The sequence below is a fragment of the Bactrocera latifrons genome, unplaced genomic scaffold (assembly GCF_001853355.1).
Source record: "Bactrocera latifrons isolate USDA-ARS-PBARC rearing strain unplaced genomic scaffold, ASM185335v1 scaffold_73, whole genome shotgun sequence".
NCBI lineage: Eukaryota > Metazoa > Arthropoda > Insecta > Diptera > Tephritidae > Bactrocera > Bactrocera latifrons.
The window spans coordinates 333568-345836 of NW_017537412.1; the positions used below are offsets into that span (position 1 = coordinate 333568).

Genomic DNA, 12269 nt, shown 5'->3' on the forward strand with positions numbered 1-12269 from the left:
CAAGTTCTTGTATGTTTTTTTTTTTTATTTGTTATCATATTGTATTACTGCTTCTGTGTAACCGATGTCGTTTTTTCTTCTATTTTTATTTTAAAATATTGTTGGATTAAAATAATGAATATTAATATTAAAAAGTTAGTTAAAAAGTTTATTAAAAGTACTTTATAATATTTATGATTGAACACACCTAATTTTTTTTATTTATACCTATGCCAAAATTGATATCTACACTATTGTACATATTTATATACTTGTTACAGTTTTTGATATTTGAAACTTAATCTACTGAAGTAAAAAACTAAATCGTTTATTTTTTTTTTGCAAATTAATTCATTGTAATATAACAGTTTATATTCTTGTCGAGTCTGAAAGCTTAAAACGGACTAGTTTTGGGAATGAGTATGCTATTTTTGTATAAAAAGTATTGAGCTCACGATGTATTTTCAATATTATTCCGAAATCAAATATATTCAAATTCAAATATATTTTGTCTTGTAAATATTGTTAATACCCTTTAATAATATATATGAAAATACTTCAGCAAATCATTGTAACACATAATTTTTTCCAAACTAAAATTTCTCTTTATTAAGGAAAACACTGTAAAAGCATTTTTTAGTTATGATATTGTTATAAATATTAGCACTCACATATCCGTATATACAACAAAAGCCATACCCTGAAACGAGGTTAAATGCTTATTTTTCTTTTTTTCTTTTATCACATGAAAATAAATTGATTTTATATGAAAAAACAACTCAATTGTCAAATAGTCAGCCGAAAGAGTCCGTAAAATGGTAACCTGAAGAATTTTATTCATACTCGGTACAAATAAAAAACTCCATTTGTCAATTGTTTCTTCCATAGCCTACATATATACATACAAATGTGGATAGGATAAAATATAAAAGGGAAGCAACATGGGGTGCAATGTTACTTAAAATACATTTTGATATTTGTATCCTTCACTTAACTTAATTACTAAATTACTTAGAATTTTTACATAAAAAACATGCCAAAATTTAACGTAAGATAAATACAAACATTGCATAACCTTAACCTTATGCATATATAATTTTAAATATCAATATTTTATTATAAAAAAGCGTGGTAAATATTTAGGTTAGTTAAACGTTAAAACAAAATATAAATGTTCTAATATATATATACATACAAACGTGAATATATATATATATATATATATATATATACAATGTATATAAAATAGGCCAATTAATAGTGTGTAATAACTCTGTTAAAAGACTAATTATTTCATTGTTAGCATTGTATATAGTAGATTTATACATATATTTGAAAATGAAAATATGTGTGTACGAAAATCCAAATGATTGTTAAAACGAGCAAGTTTTGTTGTTTAGCTAAATAATGATATATAACATAATTATACATTATACACATAATATATTCATATGTATATATAATGCATAAAAAATAAACAGTGAATGCATATAATGAAAACACGAAATATTAATAATAATTTTTGTAGGTTAGAATAGACAAATGTATTTGTAATTATTTTTATTTTTATTTTTAATTAATAAGCAATGGTTTCCACAATGTAATTGAATTTTTGAATCGCCTCACATGAGCACACACAAATTTATGTATATAAAAATTTAATATGGAAAATGTTGAAAAATTCGTACACTAAATTTTATTGCATATTTTTTAAGAAATATTTATAGCAACTAAATATAATAATCGGAATTTTGCTAACCAATTCATAGATGTTTGAAAATAAAAGAGAAATATGTGTCATTATTGCAATATTATTAAAATTTGATAATTACACTACCCTTACAGTTAGAGGCACATACACATACATATATATTATATAATGCGAGTTTTATGGATTAAATATTTTACTTATGAAGAGACTTGCTAAAGCCGTTTAAAGGCATTTAAAGTATGTACATAAAATTCTGACTTTTTCCTATTTCGACATTACACACAAATGGCTGTTATTGAACTAATATCATCTTATGATAATTATCTAATACATTTATGCATTGGTTATATGCAAATAAAAGACGTTCTGTACAAAAATGTGTAATTTTTACGACACTCACACACACACACACACACACACACTTGAAAGTGTAGCACTGAATATGAAAACTTATTTACTTACATTTTATTACAAATTATACACTGATAAGTACATAATTATTTACAATATAAAATAATACTTATATACACATCTAGATGTGTATAAGAGACAGATATTCTGCAATAATAATAATTATTTTTTTTTTTATAAAATAAAGTGTTTTTTATGGTAATCGTTTCAGTCAGAAATAAACATGAAACTATTTCTTTGTCTGTCTCTTATACACATCTAGATGTGTATAAGAGACAGCCAACCATCACCTTAAAGCTCATTCAATTTTATTATTTATAGTTTAATTATTTTTTTTTTTATAAAACATCTCTCGAATAGATTAGTGAGGAACACAATTTGACAAATTCAAATTTCTCCTTAATACTCACCACGACAATATGTTTTGTAGTCTGGTAGCGTTAACGGTGGTATTTCACCACACAGGGGCAAAACGCCGACAGCAGAGCATGTGAGCGACAGTGTTTTGTGTGTGGCACACACTCGTTCAGTTTGTAAAGAGATTTGGTCAAGAATAGATGTGCTTAAATTCAAAGTGATAAATATTTAGCATTTATTCGAGTTCTGATTGCATTTAACAAAAAAAGATAAAAGCCTGTTCGCTGTATAAAAAGGAATTGAATTAACTTGTGTTAAATATAGAAGGATAAGCAAATCCTGCTAAAAACTGTATTTCACGCATACAGTTGAGGAGGAATAGGAATTTAAATTTTTTGTACAAAGGATAGGACAAAAACCGAACACGGTGCAAAAGGAAGAGAGGAAAAAAATTAGCAAACGAAATCCATTACGTGAAAAATCGATAAAAATAGAATCAAATCGGAAGCTCGTCATAAAAGTAAAAGCAAAAACAAAAACGAATAGACGTGACGACGAGAGGAGTGCTACAACAACAAAATAACGAACAGCACAACGTCGGCCAAAGAGCGCATAGTATGAAACGTGGTATAGTGAAGGAATTCGAAAGTAAAATAGATAATATAGTTAATAATACTTACGCGCCCACAAATATAGTATAATCCTCGCGCGCAAAGCTTTGTAAGAGATAAGTTGAGATTTTCAAATAAATCAGTGGGGAGTACATATATAAGGCAAAGGAGAAAAATCAGCTGATCAGCTTTAGTGGGATAACGGAAGAGAAGGAGAAACGCTTCTCCTATTGCCGGTAAGGAGAACGTCATCTACGTAAAAAAGAGCAAATTTACTACAGCTGTCTAATCAGCCGTAAAAATAGCCAAAGCACAAAACGTCAACAAAAGAGTGTTGAATTTGTAATATAAACAAAAACGGAAAAAATATCTCCAAATTTAAGCCAATCAAACCATACAGCGGATGTAAATAAAGGTGCATATAATAAAAAATTTAAGAAAAAATAAAATATATCATACATTACAGTCTATACAGTTTTGTTAGACTTATTACAAAATATAATTGTTGGCGTCGTAAAATAATCAATATATTTGTAAGAAAAAATTACAAATTCCTGCTATAAATCAACAAAAAGTGGCTAAAGTAATACACACAGAAAGTTTATTGAAATAAAACAAGTACCTAAATTTCTAATAATATACGAGTGCTGCAAAGTAGTATGGGCACAGAAACCAAATTCAACAGTTACAAGGAGAACACCACTGCAACTACTGGTAGTGTTTTTCGTCCGAAAGTAGCGCACAATGGTTCATCGGCAACAGTAATAGGTGCCGGTGTTGGTCGAAAGTTGCATTCATCAAATGGTGCATTGAACTCTAAACAACAACAGCATAACGATATCACCAATGGCAGCTCTGTAACTCCAGTTTTTTTACCTATACACATTGGCGACGACGTAATTAGCGGTGCCAAAGAGGTGCTGAAAGTGATAAGACCACAGTGGAATATTAGTCATGTGCAATTTAAAGTGAGTACTGAATACCTATTAAAATGTATAAACCGAATTCATTATTATTTGCATCCAAATTGGGATTTGCCACTGTTAGCGGCCGTTATTGGTTAAAAAAAATATGTACGCGAGTCCAAACCAATTATTTACCAGCTCAATGTGCCTAAAAATACTCCTGTGTATGTATGTAGCTCAATCTGAAACCTTGTTTTCTGCAACAAAATACAATTTTTCCTATTGACTCTGGCAGATCTGAAAATATTTGTATTATGTCAATCAAGCAGAGTGTGGAAATTTCCATCATGCCGCTTAACAGCTTCGAAGATTTTGCGTGTCCATAATATGCATGCATTTCCTATCCATTCTAATTAATAGTAAGATCTGTAGGCAGGGCCGCAGAGAGAAAACGGGGTCGGGGAATGATTGTAGCGAATTGTTGGAGAAAAAAATCTGCAAAACATTATTGCAGAACTCCGACCCCTCTAGGAATTCCGTTGGCGGGAGGAACTATCCCCTCTCTTTTAAGTAGGTAATTAGTTGTGTTCAATTATCTACTATATTTAGTTGCCATTACTAGCAACTCTTTGATTTTTTGTTGTTAGCAACACAGGAACTAAAACTTTTACTTGTTTAAGGCAGTACATATACATATAGTATGACTATGTATATACGCGCAAATTATGTGTGTTCATACATGTTATTACATAAGTATGAGATATTCTCTATAATTCGCGCTTATCGTTCAGCTTCATGTCTGTAGTAAAGACTTTTGTTTAAACTTAACCGGATTCTCGATGCTTGTAGTATAATGAACATCACATTGTTTTGCAATATTTATATGTACATACATAACTTGTATGTACATATGTATATATGTAGTTACTGTTGCTTGGACTCTATGTGGGTATATAAATACGGGCGTTTGTGTTGGGTTATAAATATTGTGCTTTATAGCATTCTTATCTCTTTAATGGTTCTCGAAATTTATACTAAATGAATGAATGAAATGAATTGTGCATATGTGTTTTAAATATCTCCATTTACATAGCATGTTCTGTTGATGTAAAAAGTGTAAATTTACCACCTATCTGCGCGTGAATTGCCTTGCCCTTAATATTTTGCATTAATATTTCTGAAAATTTTCAACGATTAAACATTTTTTCATGTTCTTGCATTGACAACTTTTTTATTTGAAGAGAAATCTTCACAAAATTTGTCATTGATTATTATCCGAAGTAATGCTGCCATATCTGAATAATGTTTTTAGATCGGAGCATTATAGTATACAGCTGCCATACAAACTGGTCGATCAAAATCCTAACGGTACTATTTTAAAATGCGACAAATCAATAACTAATACGCCAGACATTAAATTTTACTCGAAAGATGGTATAATAGGGCGTTGGTGGAGCCGGATTTCGAGACCCGCGGCCCATTTCAACCACGTTTAGTATGTGACATTTCTCTGACCTTTTTATGCCACAGTGTGCGAAATAGGACATGACCACTTTAAATTCCATCTGATTCTCTCCTTTCGAATGTACAATTCAAGAAGCAATTAATGTAACGTGATAGAACTTTGCAAAAATAATGAATTTAAAGTATCCCACTTTACGGCCAAAAATTATCCAAATATAACAAAAACTTTTCTAGCCCCTAGGTACCGAATATTTATACTGAAGTAACTATAGCTGACTTTTTACTGAAAATATTGGTCAACGTGTCAGACTTATAATTGAAATTTAGAGAGAATCCTTTCCTGATAATGGTATGTCTGTGTGCCAGAAATGGGTTGAATGTTGTCAATACTTTATTTAGTCCCCTTATACCTAATATAAAAATCTTCCAAATTCCTTTATACCGCGTATATCGGTGAATATGTGGGGAAGTTTTGCTGAAAATGAATAAAATCGGGTGAAAACCCGCTCTACTTCCTTAGCTTTAATCCTTGCAATTTTTTTGCAAGAGCATGAAATGTTCTGTTACACCTGAACTTAGCTCTCCCTTATTTGTTACAGAATATTTTTTATTTATGATAGGTATTTTAGCTTCGATGTAACCGAAGTTCACGTTTAATCTTGTTTAATTACTTGTTTTAAAGTTATACATTCCTCTCACATTGTATATTGTGTGTACCTGCCGTTTTGTAGTATATTTAAATTTTTATTTTTATGCAAAGCTGCACCTGCATAAACAGACTTTTGAAATATGTAAATGTCGTGTGACAAAACACTATATGTACATATTACTAAAAATATCAATCCTATGTAAAGATTCGAATATCACAGATGTTATGCACAAACGTCATTGATATTGTTGAGTTGGAACTTCAGAATCTTCAATGAACGGAAAAATGAGTGCCACTACATTTTTTGTAGTATTTGGAAGCACCAGCGCCGTTACCAATCTTATCAACCAAACTAATACTCAGTGAACTTAAGTGTTATCACTCACACATATTCATACTTATGTATGTATATGCATACACGCTTGGCTTGTAGACATTTTTACATTGGGTTCATATATACGATATCGGACCACTATAGCAATAACGAAGTAATTGAATTTTTTTTTATATCTCTAATATATGTTACTTTCATATTTGTCGTTGTTTGAACCGGGGATTGCCAGAAAAATACTCATTTCAGACCCTGTTATAAAACGGAAGTAAATTGACATAACCATAAGATTAATATTACGCGATAGCAGATTTTGGAAGCTTTTTGTTTATATTGATAAGGTAGAGGATTGTGCTCCTATGAGTATGCTTCTAAAATAAGTATTAATTTTTCCAAGAGAAGAAAAAATGCATGAGTAAAGCGTTCTGTTTACTTTTCATAGTCGTACCTGTACATACCAAATTTATTTTATTCCATTAATCAATAACAATGAAATATCAGCAATCAAATGCTAATTCAATATTTTTTCTTACAACAACACGTATGCCAAGTATTCACACTTAAGCAAAATGGAAACTGGAACTCTAATGAAAAGAAATCCAAAATCTATACAAATTTATAGAATCCGTGTGTAAGCTGAAAAGAAATACAAGCGCGTGTCTGAGTATATACATATATTCATTATCGACATACTTTGTAACTCATTGATAAAAAACAAGTGCTTTAGTGCATTTTTTATGAATTGTTGAGTTGCTCGCTCATTGACGCCATACATATGTGTATATGTGTAAATAATCTATATATACATATTAATTATACATACGCCACATTTTCGTTTATCGCATTATCATTAATCTCTTTGTAATCAAATAAGCTCTCCTTATGATAAGAGTGTTAATTTTATGGCCTCTACCCCGAACTATGTTACTGATTAATTTTAAAGTACTATTGTAATTTAGTATTGATCTTAGCAAAGATGCATTTGTTTTTGTATTTCTCCATTTATTAGGTGCATTTGCCGTTAATTAGTTATTTATTATTTATCATTTAATTGCGTTGTTTGCAAATATTGTACGCTAAATTACCTTCTTTGTTTGCCCAAGCTATAAAATGCAGTCGAATATAGCCCCAAAAAGGCTTAACGTTTTAGTTTAGTCATATCAGTAAGTGCTAGAAGTTCTTGTTGCCTTTTTTTAGTATTAACTCCAGACAAGGCCTAATTAAAACAACTGCATGTATTAAATGTAATAAATTATATAATTATGTAAGTCGTAATATATTTCCCTATGTATTTACATTGTATAAGTCAATGCCAATAAGTACCTGAAAGTAAAGCTTTATCTTTTAGGGAGCACTAAATTATAAATGCAAATTCAGATATGAATTTTAAGAGAATCAACGATGTTTTAGATATTCTATTAGTTAAAATATTCTGGATTTTGCCACGCCCACAAAACGCCATTAATCGAAAAGTGTCATAACAAAGCTCTAAATTAAAATGTAGATCGCAGTAACAAGGTGGGCAAAAATTTTTTAAAAAATATGGGCGGACCTATTTTTTTTAATTTTAATAAGTAAAGTAAAGTAAAATTCTAATAAGTTGAATGTACATATCTCCTAACTACTAAAGCCACAACAATTAAATTTGCTGAACGTAAATATTTTAAGAACTCCTACCGACAGTCCCCATATAACGGTATTGTTAAAAATTACTAAAAGTGCGACAAATCAATAACTGGAAACGCCAGAGGCATTAAATTTTACCCCGAGATCGCATTAGAGAGCAGACGGATTCGAAATTGGACAATGAGCGTGGCACCGTCCACTTTTAGATGAAATCACTTATCTCGGGACCTGCTCAATTGATATCATTCCTATTTTACGGTGTAAAAATTAGCGAAATTAGGCTATTACCAGGACTACTGCCCATATACAACAATTTTAAATTCCATTTGAACTTTCCCAGTATGCTCGCTTATAACTAAATATTGCCTAAATCGAATAAAAACTGTTCAAGACCCTAGGTAGGAGAGAATTATTTCCTTACAGTAGTATGTCTATATGTTAGAAATTGATTGAATCGGGTCAATACTTCCTTTAGCCTTACTTAATATATAATATACTTAATATAAAGATAAACTTCCGAGTTTATTTACACCGCATATATGTATTATACCCTGTTTTTCTTAAAACGGTTCAACATTTTCCTCCTTTCGCCCGAAAGTCCATATAAATAACAAGCCTTATGTACCTGAAGTTTTATCGTTGCAAGTTGCAACTTAGCTCTTCCTTATTTGCGACACAAATAAAATTTCCAAATTTAAACTAATGGTGCATTGAAGTATGCCTTTCGAAGAATTTTTACATAACTTTTTAAAAATATGGCATGGGCAGCAGTTATTCGAACGTGTTTCGGAAAAGGTTGTGCCGTATTGTCCGAAATTAATCAGTTCATTATTTAGGTAATAGTTTTCCCAAGATAATTCCGAAAGAGCGTTATCAATGAATTTTTCAAAAATGTTTTTTGGACAGAAAAAAATTATCAAATAATTTGGAACAAGCCTTTGCCGGATATAAATCCGGACCTGTTTCGGTTATGTAGAATTTCGTATGATTTTCTTTTGACATATTGTGTGTATGTATATTGCTACCAAACACTTGCTTATATCTTAAACTAGGCCCCATATAGAGAATAAATGCATTAAGTTTACCACGAAGTTGACAACACGTAGAAGTACACATATGGTAAATGATCATCTATGTATACGAGCTGTGCCGATTTATCCATGTCCGTCTGTCTATCTGAAAACAGATACAAATGGATCGATCAATATTAAGTTCCTGTTTGGAAAACCTTTTTATTTAACAAGTTATCTTCATGAAATTCGGGAAAGATTGTTTTCCATGGCAGTGCTATGATTTCCGAACAAATTGTTCAGAGAGGACCACTATAGCATATAGCTGACATACAAACTGATCTATCAGAATATATCTCTTGTAATTTTTTTAATAGACGAGGCACCTTTGCGAAAGTGTACATAGCTTACTGATTAGATTATACCTTTTATTATATAATTTGTATAGCCTTTTATGAAGGGTCTTATAGCTTAGCTGCAGCTGAAGCTCATGAGTTTTCTTATTTTTATAGGTTAATTTGCCATGTCTTGCATTATAAATCCTTTCAATGCTATAAATTTCATATTTCGGACCAAAGTTGTTTAGATTTTTATTTGTTTATGTTTTTAGTACCCATACTACATATATGTATATTTACATATAAACATACATGCATACATATTTCCTGTCCCTGAACTCATTTATACTTTATTGCTATTGTTCACAGAGATTTACTAATTATTAACTATTAACTTTTTGTTGGCGTACAAATTTGATTTGCGTGACTTGTGTTTGAAAGGTAAATAAACAAGCTCTGTAATCTGCACTTTTACACGCATATAAATATGAGAATACAGTGTATAAAGGAAACAATGCATACATACATATGTACATAAATAGATACGTATATACATACATACTAGTTTATACGCCTACATTTATATATTTTAGCACACTTTTTTGTACCGGTTTTGCCTTTCCTATTATCATATAAATAGCTAGCTGAGAAAAATGCAATAAAAACAAAAATGGAAAACAAATAACCGGTGAATTATTAATTGCAATTTTGTCATAAGACCTTAAGCTTTAAGAATTTATAGGTATATACTTATCGTATATAGTACATACATACGATAAGTGCCCATTAGCATCAGTTTGTTACTCATATACACTTGTATGCATGTGTAAATATCAAAGACCCCCAAAAAATATGCTTTTATTTTTATGCTTTTACTTTTTGTATTACCACTTAGTATATAATACCATATATGTATATATATAATATAATATAAAATATATGGCACATTTTTGATCTTTGGACCGGGACTGCTGATCCACGAAGAATCCGCTTATTTTTTGCTGTTGCCTACGTCTTTTAACACGCAATGCTCTTCACCTATTACGTGGGAACACGTCGCTCACGGCAAATGAAAAAAACGACGAACGCCGACGGTTTATTTTTGTTTACGTTTATATGTGTTTGTGTGCGTGTTTATTATATATTTGAGTATTCTTTATACAATTGTTGTTTTTATTTGATTTACCGGGAGGTGAAATTAGTGACTCGTATTATTTCGTCATTACTTCCTTCTACGTAGAAACTTTGATTCACTGTTACATTTGTGGGTATGTGCATAATGGCGGCAAGATTTCTCTTTCATTAGTTCATTGTTTATTTTTCTACTGATACTTCAACACAGATTATTCATTCTTAAGCTATTCCAAATTGCTCTTCTCTTCTCTACTACAATACTGCTCTCACCCTCTGCATTCATCATTGACTACGGCATCAACGTGGGGCGGCAGCCAAAAATAGATACTTGACTATTGCACTACAAAAATGTGTGGGTATGGGCATGGTCTGATGTATGCATATGTGTCTTACATTGCAGACTGTAAAAATAAATATTGGGCAATCGAAAAAGTCTTTTCGTATTTCTAATCAAACTTCAACTTATTTTTTTTTTGTATATATATAATGAACTAAATAGGTACCATTTTAGTCGACGACTTTTTGCTATTTTTCCACTAGAGACATTATTTCATGAGTGTAAAACTTTTCTGGTTTCTTGGCGAAAAACTGCGACAAGTAATTTTCACAGACTTCTCTTGAAGCCAACTGTACTCATTTAAAAGAGTTCCGCATTGACCGAAAGAAATGGTAGTCCGATGGTGCAAGATCAGCGCCATATGGGAATACATCAAAACTTCCCAGTCAAACTCTCCCAGTTTTTGCCGAGTCATCACAGATGTGTGCAGTGTAGCGTTGTCCTAATGGAAGACGAAGCCCTTTCCAGCCTTTTTAAATGGTTCAAAACCGTTTGATGATGAGTGTTAAGTTTCTTAGCGCTGTCATGTCTGCTTATGTTACGGTCCTGGACAATAAAAATTTCATTGGTGGTTTGTGTGGCATTCTTCCCTTTCTATACAGAAATTTCAAAATATAGCGAGTTTCTTCATTATTTTCACTCATTTTTGAACAGCTGTAAGTTGTTTTCAACTTCAAATACGAAAAGGCTACAAAGTTGTCATCTTGCTCACAAGAACTGGTCTATGGACCTCGCGTGCATTGGACAGACGTTGGTTGTCTATCAGCTATTGCAAGACTTAAGTTGAATCATCTCGGCAATCATATCTTTGGTGACAAAATTGAAACTGACATAAGCCGCCTCAAGCCTTTGTGATCGGCTCAAAGTGTTTCATCGGTTTATGATCAATTTTATTATTCATCAACAGACCGGCAACAAGTAGGAGATCCCTGTTGGGATCGACATTTTAATCTAACCTCTCCTAACCTTGATTTTTAAAGTTTCATTTCATTTCTCGTCCAACCTCTAGAATGTTATCACCTCGGAATAAATTGGTTGAGTTTATGGTGTAGGAATTTTGGCTTGCTTTGAAAAAAGTATATGAATTAACGTAAACTTATCTATTTTTATTTATTCCCTATTCATTCAGTAATATTTGGCAATTGATTACCCATGATATATGTATGTATATACTTACAGGTAGATAATAGCAATATATACTTAATTATTTGAAAATCACGCGAAATTTCCCAATTCACATGATAAGATAAGCACATCTGTGAAATATCAATTTCTCGATTAATGTGTATACAAACACATACACTTAGATTTTCATATACAAGTATATTAGGGTGATTCAAAACAAAATTTAAGTTTTTCGTTTGGTACTCTGAAAAATGGGTTCCTAGACACCTCTAAGGAAGCCT

At 31.1% G+C, this 12269-nt stretch overlaps 1 protein-coding gene across 1 annotated transcript in view; it reads left to right on the forward strand.

Moving 5' to 3' along the window:
* Positions 1-2648: 2648 nt before the first annotated feature.
* Positions 2649-12269, forward strand: part of LOC108976130 (ethanolamine kinase) — a 20108-nt gene continuing 10487 nt past the window's right edge. The window contains exon 1 of the mRNA XM_018945048.1: positions 2649-4037. Within this exon, the coding sequence (XP_018800593.1) occupies positions 3729-4037 (309 nt within the window). The 5' untranslated portion in view covers positions 2649-3728. The remainder of the gene's footprint in view (positions 4038-12269) is intronic.